This window comes from Haliotis rufescens, unplaced genomic scaffold (genome assembly GCF_023055435.1).
Source record: "Haliotis rufescens isolate VD_foot unplaced genomic scaffold, xgHalRufe1.0.p SCAF_36, whole genome shotgun sequence".
In the NCBI taxonomy this organism is placed as follows: domain Eukaryota; kingdom Metazoa; phylum Mollusca; class Gastropoda; order Lepetellida; family Haliotidae; genus Haliotis; species Haliotis rufescens.
In genome coordinates, this window is record NW_025964068.1 from 4,880,324 (window position 1) to 4,897,668 (window position 17,345).

A 17,345-nucleotide genomic window follows, 5' to 3' on the forward strand; every position below is an offset into this window, starting at 1 on the left:
TGAGAAATCTTGAGCGTCAATACAAATTGGATCTGAGCATTTAGAATGAAGAGCAGCAATATTGTATTCATCAACCTGAGCATTTGTTGCAAAAATGTGAATGCTTTCTGGATCATCTTCACCAGTTTCTTGTTGTTTGAGCATATGTATATCTCTTGTGTCAAGAGGGTCTGACTTTTTTCGTGTTCGTAACCGATTCAGAAGTTGTGCAAATGCAGGGTCCTTTTGTCTCATGATCTCTGTCAATTCTGCAATAGAAAAATTATCATTCCACAGGTCATATCCATTTTTGGCAACATGCAATGGTGTTCCTTTAACGGGTGATAACTGATAAAAGTCTCCAACAGCAATTACAGATACATTTCCAAATGGTGAATAATCAGCAGTTTGTTTGATCTGTCTCAATCTACCATGAATGTATGATAACAGCTTGTGATCAACCATTGATATTTCATCTATGATTAGTATGTGGATACTTTGCAGCTTTGCTCGCAGACTATTGATCTTTTCCTCACCAAGTGGCTGGTATGGCAGTTTTGCATCAATTCCAATTGAGAGTGCACTGTGTATCGTGGAAGCATGTATGTTAAATGCTGCAATACCGGTTGGAGCTACCAAAAGCACAGAGTTATCATCTGGATTATTTTGCATTGGGGCTAGCAGTCTAGTGCATTCATAGCAAATTGCCTTGATCAAATGGCTCTTTCCAGTACCAGCTCCACCAGTCAGAAATAGATTAAATGCATCAGGATTTTTGCCATTCCTTTTATCCAAACACCACTGTCTTATTTTATAGAAAACTTCAGCTTGTTCTTCATTCATTGATCTCAGAATAGTTTCTGCCTCTTGTTTTGACATTGTACTCTGAAGTACCTCTGTTTTTGATAACGTGTTATCCTTCAGTAGCAAATCAGGCATGTTCTTAGCAGTTTCACTTTCACTTTCCTCATCGGTCGTACAAGTGTGTTCAACTTCACATGCTATTCTTTCAGATTCAGTTTCTGGACAGATTTGAGCCCAAGCATCTTCCAATTGACCTGTTTTGTCAAACAATTCCTCTGCTTCATCAATAACATCACCATCTTTCTCAAACATTGCTTTGTTTCTGTCAACAATCTCTTTCACAGTTTCCAAAGGACAGTTCTCAATCTGAACAGCACCAGTTTCATAGAACTCTTCATACGAATTGAATGCGGGTGGTTTTAATTGTGCATCAAATGTGTATGGCAAGAATAACTGCAATATACTGTGATAGTGTTTTTCTGGATTCTTTGTACGTGAAAATCTGGCATATCTGATAACTGCTGCATCAGTCCGAGTACGTTTTTTCACATGACCAAGGCCATTTTGTAATGTTACTACTGGACTACGGCGTTTGTCATCAGAAACATTTGATACTTCAGATTTTGGTAGCACTCTGTATTCTGAGCAAAACTTTGCAAGACACATGTTATCAAACTCGTCACCTTTGGGTCTGCTCTTGTATCGATCAACAATGCTTGTCATCCACATTTCATCTTCATCTAGTTCACCACTCTTTCGTTTGTTCTGCAGTGTTTTAAGAGGCAAACTCATTCTGACAGGGTCTACGGTTGGAATGAACTGTACTTTACGTGATCCTTCCTTCAATCTCAAATTGCAAACTCGAAAGACAGCTTCCTGAGCACTCACTTCTCTATTGTGTAGGTATACAGCACCAAGTTTCTTGAGAGCAGATTTTGCATCAGAGTTATTCTTGTTTGCTTCTGTTTGTGCATGATTCAACAGTAATCCCATTTCTCTTTCTGCCTTTGAGATATATGAAATGATGTAGACAACACAAGAGTAGGCATCAACTATGTACTGAATATCCATGTTCGCATTCCAACATCTGAGCAGATCTGCATTGTACTGATTGACCCATACATCATTGGGATTGCGTTTCATCACAACATTTGTCTTTTTGGATAGAGTATCACATGCTAGTTGAAATATGTCTTGCGAAATACCAATGGCAGAGAACAATGCATCAACTGACTCAAATGTTTGCTCATCATTTGTTAATCCTTGCCAAATCAGTTTCAAAATTCTTTGAGCATCTGGTATGGACATAAATTTCATATTGAAAAGATCTTCACAGCACTGTTTCAAGGTTTTGGGCACAACATCTTTTGGTTTATTGTCAAGACCTCCTGCTCGTGATATGAAAGTTTCATTGCTTGGAGGACGTGGAAAATTGAATCTGCAGGTTGTGCCATTTTTTTTGCATGTCTTTGAATGTCTTTTACTATGTTTTTGTACACTGTTGACAATATCAAACAATTCTTCATCATTCTCAACTGAAGGCATATCACATGTGACATATTTATCAATGAAAGATGTTACTGACTCATCATTATCGTCATCAACCTTTGGAGCATTCTCAACCCAGAAAAGGCAGTGAGTGTGAGGGGAACCACGGTGCTGGAATTCTACACGATAGAAGTAATCTTTTATCTTTCCAATTGGTTCAGCTGGTGACATGATAACCTCTTTCAAGAAGCAATGGAACCTTTGGTCAAACATTCGTGCTGCTGTCACTGGATTTTTCCTTAGTATAGAACATTTTTCAGACCAGTCAAGTTCAGTGGCTTTCCGTGTATCACCTGCTTCTCTGAGTATCGTTTCAATCATTTCTGGCCATCTCATATCAGCTGATGAAAATGAACAAAACCAAGTTGGAATGCCGAGTTGTCTTATCATAGCAAATAAATCTTTCTGAGCAGACTGCCAGTATGGTGGAGTTCCTCTGATAGGTTTCAAGAACTTGTAGCCTTCATCACATTTTAATATCTCTCTCAGAGAATCAGAATCTGTAAGATTTTCAGATGTAACATTTTTACCATGTGACTGTGATCCTTTTCGCATTGCAATGGAAACATTTGACATAACTTGATCAATTTCAGAAAGATACTGTGCATAAAATATGTAGTCAGTGTTTTGAGCAAATCTGCTATCAGCATTCATGAGGCGTGTATGTAGATAACGTGCAATTGTAATTCTCTCTTCACGATCATCATGGAATGTAGGGGACCCTGATGGGAACAGAACTGGAAATGACCTTGCTTCATTGCTTTTGTCTGTCAGTAGTCGAACAGGATTATTTTCTTCAGCAGGTGCAATACAAGTTATCTTTTCAAAATATTGATCCATAACTTCTTGGCCAATATCAAGCGGTTGTAGACATGTATTCATGAGTAATCCATGATCTTTCTCAGACTCTTCATTTTCATTAGTTTGTGTGTTTGAGCTATCCTTTTCAACCTCAGGTAATGTTTCAGTATCAGAATCAATAATTTCATCTTCCTCATCAATAACTGGCAAGGGATTGACCCAATCTGTATTAAAATTCACATCACTGTACCATTTGTTAGTTGTTTGAAGATATTCCAAAGCATTTTTAACATGAGCCTTGTTGACAAACTGGTATTGATAATGGCCTTTGTAAGTAATCTTCCTTTTCAGTTTCACTCTAATCATCTGATCATCTATATCACTTCTCGGTAACATACTTGTGCTTTTCTGAATGTTAGAGGGAACACATACTACAGGTCCGTGTACGCCATGTTGTCCACCTTTTGGTAATGCCATCATTTTCATGAAAGGAATATTCAAGGCAATCAAGTGCTGCTCTAGTTCATTGAGACATTGCAGTTGCATAGGAACAGGGGTCAGTTCAAGGTTGTTAACAACAGCTTCTCCAGGCATTTTACCAGACAAAAGTTTCCTATGACAAGTATAGCAAATCCATAATGTGCCTTCTGGACTATCGACAAATGAACATTGGTCATCACAACTGTCTGAGCACCTGTGTAGGTAATTTTCTGTGATGCATCTCTCAGCAACAGTGGCAATATTACTTCCTTTGTTTTCATACACTGTTCTTTTACATTGTACAACCTGTTTTTTGAAAAGTCTTCGATGACACACTGAGCACACAAATTCTGGACCTTCAGATATGTTTTTGGCAAAGGATTGTGTAACATTTTCCATTATTTTCCTTTCTTTGGTTATTTGCAGAACCCTGGCAGATTGTCTCTCTTTCAAATTAGTTCTGTGTTCACCACTAGCTTTGTATTTGGCAATGCTTGCTGATTTAACAGATTCCCTGTGCTTTGCATCTTTTGCATATTTCTTGATACTGTTAGTTTTTACATTTTCTCTGTGCTTTTCATCCTTTGCATATTTCTCTGTACTGTTGGTTTTTACACTTTCTCTGTGCTTTTCATCGTTTGCATATTTCTCTGTACTGTTGGTTTTTACACTTTCTCTGTGCTTTTCATCGTTTGCATATTTCTCTGTACTGTTGGTTTTTACATTTTCTCTGTGCTTTTCATCGTTTGCATATTTCTCTGTACTGTTGGTTTTTACACTTTCTCTGTGCTTTTCATCGTTTGCATATTTCTCGATACTGTTGTTCTTTTTATTTTCTCTGTGCTTTTCGTCCTTTGCATATTTCTCTGAACTGAGATTTTTTAGAGCCTCCTTGTGCTTTGCATCTTTTCGATACTGCTGACTGCTGTAAGATTTTATATCTTCCTTGTGTTTTGAATCAGTGGCATATTTCTGACTGCTGTACGTTTTAACATCTTCCCTGTGTTTTGAATCTGTGGCATATTTCTGACTGCTGTAAGCTTTTACTGTTTCCTTGTGTTCAGAGACAGTAGCATATTTGTTAGTACTGTATTTTTTGACAAATTCCCTGTGTGCTTCATCATCTTTGTATTTATTTGAACTTTGCAGTTTCTTTCTGTTCTTGAAATCTAGGTCAGTGTTGTACTTTTCATTCTCTTTTGCAAGTCTTCTCTGTTTCACATTCAAATTCAATGTTTCAGAATTATCTTTCTCTAATTCTCTTTTGGCTCTCATATATTCTCTTTTAGCTTTTGCCTGTGCATACTTTCCTTTTGGTTTTTTAGTTGGTCTGTGATCAGGTCTCTTTTCTTTAGAATCAGAACATTTTTGTTTTTTCAAGACTGACTTTCTGTCATTCAGCAAATCTGCAGATAGCTGGTCAGCATTTCTCTTGATATTCATATGTCTCTGACAATATTTGTCTGTACATGAGTTTCTCAAAGCATCTACTGTGTTCACACAAACAACCACTTCATAATGTGATCCACCAACATGATTTAGATATATGCCAGTTCCTGTGTTCACTGTGTCTGAGTTTAACTGCCTGCTTGAATATCTCAGCCATCTGTTATCAGAGTATGTGCATATGTCAGTGCCCAGTAGATTTGCAGCTGCAAGTATTTCAAGTTCTGTAGCCCATGTTCCAACATACCACATTCTGGATTGAGAAATGTACTGTTCAACTGACTCGTAACCTGGTCTTAAGAAGTGATGGAAACTTTGAGCATGTTCTTTTAGATGTGTCACAATAGCCAGTCTGATTTTCCTGTGGTTGTTTTCTTTGCCCGAGATTGCATATGAAAGACTTCTAAAGAAGCAATTGCCATCACCTTCAATGGATACTGTTCTGCATGGTACATCAATTTCTACACCAAATTCATGATCTTGAGACTTTGCTACACATTGGTGTTGAATATCAAGCTTCTTGCATAACTGTTCACATACATTTGATGATACAGGGCAGAATAGCATTGCATGTTGGTCAGTTCCAGTTTCTTTCAAACTACCATCTTGTGAGTTGTCGTCACATTCATCAATATGCATCATCTCATCTTGATCATTCTCATTTGTTTCACATGCCGTATCATCACTTTGGTCAATCTCAATCATATCTAGTCTACCATCCTCAGCAATATGCACTACATCATCATTGTCATTGGTATCACTTGCATTTTCAGACTGATTGTCATGTGGCTGTATATCAGTGCTAATTTTCATGCCTGTCATTTCAAATTGTGAGAATGCATTTAAGTTCATTGACCGAGCAAGATTCAAACAGTGTTCATAGACCTGAAGCAGACTTGTGTATTGGATAAGTATGCTAGTGCCATTAGTGACTTGTAATCCTTCAGTGTTCCGGGAATGGGAATCAAACACGTGGTATTTGTTATTTCTTTCTATCACAGCAAATGTTGATCCTCCAAATGTCATAAAAGTAGCATCATGTTGTGAAAATATTGTTTGAAGTGCAGCATCGAGACACATTTGTTGTGGAATATCAACAATTTCTTCAGTATCTTTCATCACAAAGCCAATCAGAGAATCGCCAGACAGAAATCTATATTCTTTGCCAAAGAAGTCTACTGTTGGACAAATATCTGACACAAGAAGGTATGCACTACGACTAGTTGATTGTCTCTGGTTTATAGAATCTTCATAAAGTTTGTTTCCTCTACAAAGAACTGTGTCAAGATCATAGCTGTCCCATGTGGAAATGTCCTTAATTTGATTGTACATCATTGCCATTGCACTGTTAGCTACACACTGTCTGCCACTGTTTTTTCCAAATCTAGTGTGACCTTGATTGAAAGAACCATGTACAGTCACATTTGTGTCAATATCAATCATTTCCACACTACCATCCTGTGAGTTGTCTTCGAGTTCATCAATATGTACTACATCATCATTCTCATTGGTATCACTCGCACTGTCAGACTGATTGTCATGTGGCTCTACATCCTGTGAGTTGTCTTCGAGTTCATCAATATGCACTACTTCATCATTCTCATTTGTATCACTCGCATTGTCAGACCGGTTGTCATGTGGCTCTACATCCTGTGAGTTCTCTTCGAGTTCATCAATATGCACTACATCATCATTGTCATTGGTATCACTCGCATTGTCAGACCGGTTGTCATGTGGCTCTACATCCTGTGAGTTCTCTTCGAGTTCATCAATATGCACTACATCATCATTGTCATTGGTATCACTCGCATTGTCAGACCGGTTGTCATGTGGCTCTACACCAGTGGTAATTCTCATACCTGTCATTTCAAATTGTGAATTTGCATTTAAGTTCATTGACCGAGCAAGATTCAAACAGTGTTCATAGACCTGAAGCAGACTTGTGTATTGGATAAGTATGCTAGTGCCATTAGTGACTTGTAATCCTTCAGTGTTCCGAGAATGGGAATCAAACACGTGGTATTTGTTATTTCTTTCTATCACAGCAAATGTTGATCCTCCAAATGTCATAAAAGTAGCATCATGTTGTGAAAATATTGTTTGAAGTGCAGCATCGAGACACATTTGTTGTGGAATATCAACAATTTCTTCAGTATCTTTCATCACAAAGCCACTCAGAGAATCGCCAGACACAAATCTATATTCTTTGCCAAAGAAGTCTACTGTTGGACAAATATCTGACACAAGAAGGTATGCACTACGACTAGTTGATTGTCTCTGGTTTATAGAATCTTCATAAAGTTTGTTTCCTCTACAAAGAACTGTGTCAAGATCATAGCTGTCCCATGTGGAAATGTCCTTAATTTGATTGTACATCATTGCCATTGCACTGTTAGCTACACACTGTCTGCCACTGTTTTTTCCAAATCTAGTGTGACCTTGATTGAAAGAACCATGTACAGTCTCATTTGTATCAGTATGATGGTCATTGGTAACAAAATCTTGATCATAACTCTCTGGATCATTGATGTCAGTATCAGGGTCATAGCTTTCAGGATCATTGTTATCACTGACATTGTTCTCATTGGCATATGGGTCTTTTTGAGCATTTTGATCTTTTTGAGCATTGGCATTTGAGGCATTGGCATTTAAGGCATTGGCATATGAGGCATTGGCATTGGCATTGGCATACGAGGCATTGGCATATGAGGCATTGGCATTTGAGGCATTGGCATTTAAGGCATTGGCATATGAGGCATTGGCATATGAGGCATTGGCATTTGAGGCATTGGCATATGAGGCATTGGCATTGGCATATTTGGCATTTAAGGCATTGGCATATGAGGCATTGGCATTGGCATATGAGGCATTGGCATTGGCATTTGCATTGGCATAGGAGGCATTGGGATAGGAGGCATTGGCATATGAGGCATTGGGATAGGAGGCATTGGCATATGAGGCATTGGCATTGGAGGCATTGGGATAGGAGGCATTGGCATAGGAGGCATTGGCATAGGAGGCATTGGCATAGGAGGCATTGGCATTTGAGGCATTGGCATTTGAGTCATTGGCATTTGAGGCATCGGCATCATATGTAGCATTTTGTGTAAGGCAATTTTGTGTAGCACTATTGTATGAGCTTTCAGCGCATGTTTTGTTCGGGTTTTGTTCTGTTGCACATTTATTAACGAGGCCTGCTTCCTCGGTATCATTTTTAGGGAGGTGATACCCCTCCATCTGTTGCAGCATCTTCTTCGGTGGCATCTCTGAAACAGAAAAAAAAGAGGGATAAAATAATTACCCCCCCTCTTAATAAATATCCCCCCCCCCCCCCCCCCAAAATAAAGTTAAGACCCATCCCTTTAATAGTTTCATACTGCAAAATCTTCCCTAAACTTAAAAACTCATAGATTATATCTTTTCATATAAAATCCAAAGATATAAATACTTCTTTTGTTCAGAACTTAGTTTACGACTGTTGAATCTTACATAAAATATAACTTCACACAGGACTTTCACTCATTATAAGCAAAGGGCCAAATTACACAATACATGTCCAAGGTTTCAATTATTCCAGAGGTACAAATGTAGGGTTTGTTTTCAGATTTACGAGCTTTTAGCTCTAGGCCCCCACCCTAAAATTATCCCTGTATATACTGGAACAGACTCCTGAAAGTATATTTATGAACTTAATGTACATATCTCCCACACCCCCAAAATATACTGTACCTTAGTTGAAAAAGAACTCTTCATTTCCAATAATGGTGGAAGCATTCATAAAATATGATGGAACATTTCTTTTAAAATCTCATCAACAAAAGGAAAGTATTACTTAACCTCAGATACCAAAATTTGATATGCCATGGAAAGTGACCATCACACTAAACATTATAAATAGTAAAGTTATAATTTGTTTCCGGCTACGTTCAAACATTGAATGACTACATTTGACTAGTAGTGAACTCAAGTGAACTGAAAATAATTATACAATACTGAACCTCTACCTCACCACAATTAGTTTTACACCCAGCTAACCAACCAGATTGCAATGATCACATCAGCCTTAGTGTTGACTCAAAGTATGATTACTAGGAACTGATTGATTCAAAATGTCAACATTCCTCAACCCCCATTTTCAACAATCTGTGACTTGGCCAAGCGTCAAAATTTATTTTTGTCTGGTATGGTCAACTCATATATATCTATTATGATCAGTTAATTCTGGTAAAATCAAATGTCTTTTTGAGGGTATCACTGGCAGACAGCAGCATAAAGCAGGAGTTTGAGACAATTACCTTTTCAATCCAAGAATTTTATCTCATTGTATATCAGGATGTCAACAGACCACATAAAGTCAGTATAATATATTAATTTATTCACATATCAAATAAATGAATATTGGTAAGGTTTAAGGGTTGTTTTTCAATGTTATTTTTGTTGCATTACAAGTACAGAATTGGACAAAATTATTTTTGTTATTATAGAAGCCGATGTCAATGTATGTAGCCCAATTCTGAGCACTGCTCTGCTATTCCTGGAATATTGAAAAAGCAGCAGAAAGTCATTCTCACTCTGTCGACGGTGAACGCATTTTATTTTATTTATTGTGTTTTTAGATTGTGTTTTTAGATCGTGTATGAGTCCCAACAATAATTTCCGTGATTCGCTGTGTAGAGTTGCATCCTTTGGCATGCCAGAAACCTATAATTAAGTTCGAATCCCGGTTCGTGGGTTTCACCGAAGTGTTAAACAGTAAAGACCTGCATCACTTCAGGCTTTCCTCCCACATTTAGCTGACACGCCGTGATATAACTGGAATACTGTTAAAAGCAGTGTTAAACCAAACTCACTCCACATCACATCAATGGTACAAAAATGACATAACACTGTTTACGTAAGTCTTTACTGTGACAATCTTACGAAATAGGTCAGATCTTCCATCAATTCAGCCTTTGATTCATTGTAGTTAGCATTCAGCAATGTTGCAGCTATATGACCAGGCAATCCAGTGATTGGTATTGTTAACAAACAATCCACATCCTCTTGCATGGTAGGTCTTGACGATTCATCGTTGATTCATGCCACTCAGCAATGTTGCAGCTATATGAAGGCTGTCTGTATATAAACTGGACCAGATAATCCAGTGATTGGTATTGTTAACAACAATCCACATCCTCTTGCATGGTAGGTCTTGACGATTCATCGTTGATTCATGCCACTCAGCAATGTTGCAGCTATATGATGGCAGTCTCCAAATAATTCAGCGATATTGCAGCTAGATGGTAGCATATAAATATTCAAAATGTAGAAATTGACACAACACATTGTTTTCTCTACCTTTATATTTCATAAGAACTAAATAATGCCACCCTCAGCAATGTTGCAGCTATATTGGACCAGACAATCCAGTGATTGGTAATGTTAACAACAATCCACATCCTCTTGCATGGTAGGTCTTGACGATTCATCGTTGTTTAATGCCACTCAGCAATGTTGCAGCTATATGAAGGCAGTCTGCATATAAACTGGACCAGACAATCCAGTGATTGGTATTGTTAACAACAATCCACATCCTCTTGCTTGGTAGGTCTTGACGATTCATCGTTGTTTGATGCCACTCAGCAATGTTGCAGCTATATGAAGGCAGTCTGCATATAAACTGGACCAGACAATCCAGTGATTGGTATTGTTAACAACAATCCACATCCTCTTGCTTGGTAGGTCTTGACGATTCATCGTTGTTTCATGCCACTCGGCAATGTTGCAGCTATATGATGTTCTTATGAAATTCAGCTATATTGCAGCTAGATGGTAGCATATAGATATTCAAAATGTAGAATTTGACACAACACATTGTTTTCTCTACCTTCATTATTTCATAAGAACTAAATAATGCCACACTCAGCAATGTTGCAGCTATATGATGGCAGTCTGCATATAAATTGGACCAGCATCCTGTTCTTATGAAATTCAGCTATATTGCAGCTAGATGGTAGCATATAAATATTCAAAATTGACACAACACATTGTTTTCTCTACCTTTATTATTTCATAAGAACTAAATAATGCCACACTCAGCAATGTTGCAGCTATATGATGGCAGTCGGCATATAAATTGGACCAGACAATCGTTGATTAACAATCCACATCTTTTTTCATGGTAGCTCTCGACGGTAGGTCTTGGCGATTCATCGTTGTTTGATGCCACTCAGCAATGTTGCAGCTATATGAAGGCAGTCTGCATATAGACAATCCAGTGATTGGTATTGTTAACTACAATCCACATCCTCTTGCATCTTTGTTTTATGTCACTCAGCATATTGCAGCTATATGATGGCAGTCTCCAAATAATATGGACAGGACCAGCATCCTGCTCTTATGAAATTCAGCTATATTGCAGCTAGATGGTAGCATTAGATATTCAAAATGTAGAAATTGACACTCATTGTCTTTTTCTTTTTTATTATTTCATAAGAACTAAATAGTGTTGCAATGTTGCAGCTCTATGGCAGTTTGCATGTTGGACAAAACAATCCAGTGATTGGTGTTGTGCATGACAATCTGTTTAATACTACACAGCAATGTTGCGGCTATATATGGCAGTCTGCAAATAATCTGAACAGAACCAGACAATACAGTGTTTGGCATTGTGAAAAAACATCAGCATCTTTTTGATGCCATAAATCAGCAATGTTGCAGCTCTATGATGACAGTTTGCAAATAATCTGGACTGCACCAGACAATCCACATGATTGGATGTCACTCAGCAATGTTGCAAGTTGGACAAAGCAATCCAGTGATTGGTGTTGTGCATGGTAGGTCATGGTTGTTTAATGCCACACAGCAATGTTGCGGCTATATATGGCAGTCTAAAAATAATCTGAACAGGACCAGACAATACAGTGTTTGGTATCAGTGTTTTGATGCCACAATCAGCAATGTTGCAGCTATATGATTGCAGTCTGCAATTCAGTGATTGGTATTATGAACAACAATTCACATCAGCATCCTGTTTTAATGCCATACTCTGCAATATTGCAAGTAGATGATGGCAGTCTGTACATATATGTACTAAATAATGTCAGTTGTCACACTCAGCAATGTTGCAGGTTGGACCAGTGCCAGGTTTTATAAACAACAATCCCAGGCAAAATCCATAGATTCATTGATGTTAAGTGCTACTCAGCAATGTTGCAGCTATATGATGTGAATAATCTGGACTTGCCCATCAATCCATATCATTCATTCAGGTATGATAAGAAGTTATGTTTGCTGTTTCATTGTTGTTGTATTATGTTGCAGAGCCGGTAAATATTCAAATTTGGCATACAGATTAGTATTGTATTGTCAACAACTCAGCAATATTGCACATTAATATGAAGCATTGCTGAGTGACAATACGTAAATAATTGTTGTTCAAACCAGGTTGCTCAGGTACAGGTTGCTGTATTGTTTCATTGACACACTCGGTGCTATTGCAGCCATGTAATGACAGCTAGTAACTATTAAATCTGGCCAAGACAATCCAGTACACAATCAATATGTTTCTAATATTTCAATATACATGCTATACTTACTCATTAATTGCGTCCAAATCACGTCCTCTTCAACAGCTCCTATGACTCCAAATTTCCCTTGGAAAGCAGCTGGTCACAGTGAGATGTCATCTTTGTATACTGGTTCAGAAGTTGTCATGTTTTTGTTTGTTTGTATATTGTATGATACAACAGACCGCAATAGTGCCACAGACAGCTCCCTGTAAATAATAGTCACCAGACAGTCCAGAGATTGACATCTGTGAGCAACGATTTACACCCTTGGGGTTAATTGCCCCCCATAGGCAAATATGTGAAGCCCATATCTGGTGTCCACTGTGGTGAATATTACTGGAATATTGCTTAAAGTGGGGTAAAACAATACTTACTCACACACACACTTGAAAGTATTTCAATTTGTTCTTGAGTATTTGAAAGTTTGCAGATGCTGTTGGATAGCCCAGATAAAGCATTTGCTTGTAATGTTGAAGGATTGAATCCCAACATGGTTCCAATTTGTGAAACCCGTTCTGATCTCCTCCGCTGTGATATTGCTAGAATATTGCTAAAAGCAGAATTAAACAATATTCACTCACTTGAACGTAAGGGGACCAATGTGTGAAACCTGTTTCTGATCTCCCCCGCTGTGATATTGCTAGAATATTGCTAAAAGCGGAGTTAAACAATACTCACTCACTTGAAAGTAAACATTTATTTCATTCTGATATTGTGTATTTTAGAGTGTGGATATGTGGTTACTTAGCCTGGTGATTAAAGCGTTTGCTTGTAGAGTCGAAGACATGGGTTCGAATCTCCACATGGGTCCAATGAGTGAAACCTGTTTCTGATCTCCCCCGCTGTGATATTGCCAGAATATTGCTAAAAGCGGAGTTAAACAATATTCACTCGCTTGAATTTCCACATGTCCAATGTGTGAAACCCGTTTTTGATCTACCCCGCTGTGATAATGCCGGAATATTGCTAAAAGCGGTAAAATTCATCCTGTTATAGTGCATTTGAGAGTGTGCATATGCAGTTCAGTATGCAGATGCAGTTGGATAGCATAATGGATAAAGCCTTTGCTTGTAATGTGGAAGACATGGTTTCAAATCTCAACATGGGTCCCTGCCATATATAGCTTGACTATTGCCAACATTTTAGTTATAATTAAATGTTGAAATGTTTGATATATTGACAATGAACTACTTGATTTAATTCTGTTATGTATTTTAAGTGTGCATTCAATTCATCTGTTCCTGTCAATTTTTAAATTCAAAGTTGCAGGTGAATTAGCTAAGTCTAGATTGCAGGGACAATAATGACAGCTATTGTGTTTATTGTGTTTTGATATTAGTTTTATCTGCTATTTATATTTGATTGCACTGAATTCTACTGTAGCCTTCAATTCAGATTTATATCATGACATCAGCAATGAGTCAAATTGCAACATAGATGTTAATTGTGAAGAATGTATAACAAAAACCAAAATGTCCAGCTAATAATATTCAACAAAATAGCTCATTCATTTCATTACCATAGTTAGGTACAAGCATACTGAATGGTACTTTATGAACATACAACCCATGAAAAACCTGAAATTGATAGATCAAAAAAAAATTCTAACTTACAACTCCAGCTTTTTGTAATCTGTGTAGTCAGGTAAATGCAATGAAATATACAAATTGACGTTGAAGAAACATGTGGTATATGTTTTCCTAGAGCTAGATTGCAATTGTGAAAAATATAAGCTAACCCTACCAGACCTAACACACGAATTTCACTTGTGTCTTTAGACAAGTGGCTCAAGTCACAAACTGATGGTCTCAACGCAAAATATTTCCCAACATCATAACAAACAAAAAATGCCTAACTACAGCTGTAGCAGCAAACCAACCAATCCCAGTTTTTGTTGTTATTATATCATCATGGGATCTCACATTAATGTCAAAAATTAGGAAAATTAGGAAAATATAAATTTAATAGTCAAAATTATCTGCTATGAACTCAAACCTAACCAAAGTGTAAAACTGTTGTGATATAAGAACAAAATATGCCCCAATGTAACACTTATTAAAATCTTACCTGAAATCGACCACATGTACAGTTGTCTAATATATATTTTTGCTCATTCTCTTTCATTTTATCAAATACTTTGTTCCTATGCAACATTCATCATAAATTTTCAAAGACCGGTAAACATAAATTAATTTGTTCAAAATATAACCTCCTCCCCCATTCATACAACAATTTAATCAATGTTAAGGAACTAATTATCACAGAGATGTAATTTATAACATTATCTGCTGCAAATATTCCCTGAACAGTACAGTCTAAACTATCTTATTCTGTAAAAGTGAATAACATTCATATTGAAATATATCATATTTCTTTCTTAATTATTCACATTTGGTATGTATCACCGTCTGAAGTATTACGCTTTTCAATGTTACTGGAAAGGATTTTGTCACATTCATTCAAACAAATATTTCATTTTTTATGACAATGGGCGATCTTTTTGTTCCAAAGGGCAACAACTCTCATTTTGAAATGATATAAGCGACGGTCCAACCTGTCGCTTCTAGTCTGGTTCCCGGATCAATGCGCGCTGCGACAACGACTGACATGTAGAGACGGAACCAAGCTAAAGAGTTATCCTGTTGCACCTTCGTTCAAAAACGGTTGTTTACAACTGAATATTTTTAACTAGCACATATTTTGTAGTGATTATTAGTTTATATTATCAACATTTGTTGAGTCTTCAACTACAAGACGAATTGTCACTTTGGAATATAGCGGGGAAAACGTCATGAAAAATGGTATATTGTCACGGTATTTCCTACGTCAGAAAACAGCGAGGCATTCTATCAGTCTGGGCTAACATATTGCATCGATAAAATAATACAAACTCATTTTATTTATCGGCCTTTGTGTTATTTCCTACAACAATTCATGCATTCAAATCTCAACAAATACTACCACGAACTTCAATTTAATAAAATTAGTGATACGCCAACATTTGCAGGACACAGATATCTTTGACAGGCCTTTACCAATGATCTATATATAGTAAGTATACATCTGTGCCTTTACAAATATTTTAAGAAGAAATAATGTTCAAAATAATAAAACAACTGATTTTAAATGTTACTTTTTTTATATCAAAGTTAAAGTTGCATCTGAATATTTATATTATTTTTGTAGAAATAGGCCTAATGAACATCTACCATGCAGTTATTAAGCACTCAGTTACTCAGTTGCAATATGCATACTAGTCATCATACTTTGAAATAAGAGATTTACCCATATTATTCTGCCCCTTATAACATGTGTCCCACCATTAAGTGCTCTGATTCATCACAGGTGTTAATTCATTGATCCATCATTTCTTACAGAATTCTGATACTCATGCTCTTAAAATAGTAGTTAATTACAGAGATGTGTCCCAACAAACAACAAATCATACTGAATACCCCACAAAATGTGTATGATGCATAAATAGATCTAAATCAAAGTTTTATCTTCTTGTTTTAGTAACATTATATTTTATTTAATGTTGACAAATTTCCCATACAAACCCACACACTATCCTGCTGTATCTAAGTATCCTGATTTTCATTCAACAGTACTTCAAGACACCTGTATTTTAAAGTATATTTTGTAGTTATTATTATCATATAGCAAATATGAATGCTTTATGAAAATATGAATATGAAAGTTTATCATCAAATCTTCTGATAGTTAAATAAATGGAAATTGAACCCCACAGTCATTCCATGCAGATAAATGGATTTATTTATGTTATTTGTTTTTGCATATAACAGATTATACTTACATATTTTACAGTCAGTGTCTATAATCAGGCCCAATATGTATTTTGACTGATTCACTCAGGTAAGGTATATTTTTTCTTAAATTTTCATTCATTTATTATTGACTAAAAATAGGACCAGATTTTAGACAGACTGGCTGAAATGTATAGACTGCATAATTTAATCTTCTCAAATTAATTTGGATCTAGTTTGATCTTATCAAGATCAAAGTAACTTATGTAAGAAATTAAAAATGTTTTCACAATGAATTGATTGATTCTCCAAACCTGAAAGAATACCAGAGTCCCAATACTAGTACACATGCACAAGTGTGCCAAGATATTAAATAAAATAATAAGAGTCATTGTGCAATGCAGATATCATTTGGTGTGAAGTGAAAAAAGAAAAACATTAATAATTTGTTTGTTGGAATTTGAAACATCAGTTTAGAACAAGGAAACATAAAAAGCAAGGCCTAATGAAGTTAAGAATCAGCTTTATCTGTGTCACAATGATATGATTATTGTCAATGCAAACTGGATGTAGACACTGCATTGTTAATACACAAACAACATTATAGAGATTGGCAATTAGTATGAATATATTGTTTTATTTTATAAAAATTGTAGCTGGTACAAATACTCTTGAATATGTATTTTAACTAATTTATAGTGTCCCCTGTGTCTGAATTGGTTTTTTTCTGCTTTGTAAAATTAAAAAAAAGGCCAAAATAATATATATCTTTGATTGATCATATTGAAATATAATCATGGTAGTATTTGGCAACAAACAGCTACCATTCATATACATAAAATCCTTGTATACAACATGCACCATTTAACCCTTAAATATCAAAACAGATTTCAGTGATTTCCATTTCTTTTATTTTGAAGATTGTATCATGATATCTAGTTGATGACGTAATTTTACAGTACCTGTTACT

At 36.4% G+C, this 17,345-nt stretch overlaps 1 protein-coding gene across 1 annotated transcript; it reads right to left on the minus strand.

Moving 5' to 3' along the window:
* Positions 1 to 242: 242 nt before the first annotated feature.
* Positions 243 to 8,322, minus strand: LOC124129054. The gene is made up of 4 exons (XM_048381159.1): positions 5,661 to 8,322; positions 4,042 to 4,961; positions 874 to 1,149; positions 243 to 248 (listed from the first exon to the last, which is right to left on the minus strand). Exons 1-4 carry the CDS (start codon positions 8,320 to 8,322, stop codon positions 243 to 245), a joined length of 3,864 nt encoding a protein of 1,287 aa, XP_048237116.1.
* Between the last annotated feature and the right edge of the window lie 9,023 nt (positions 8,323 to 17,345).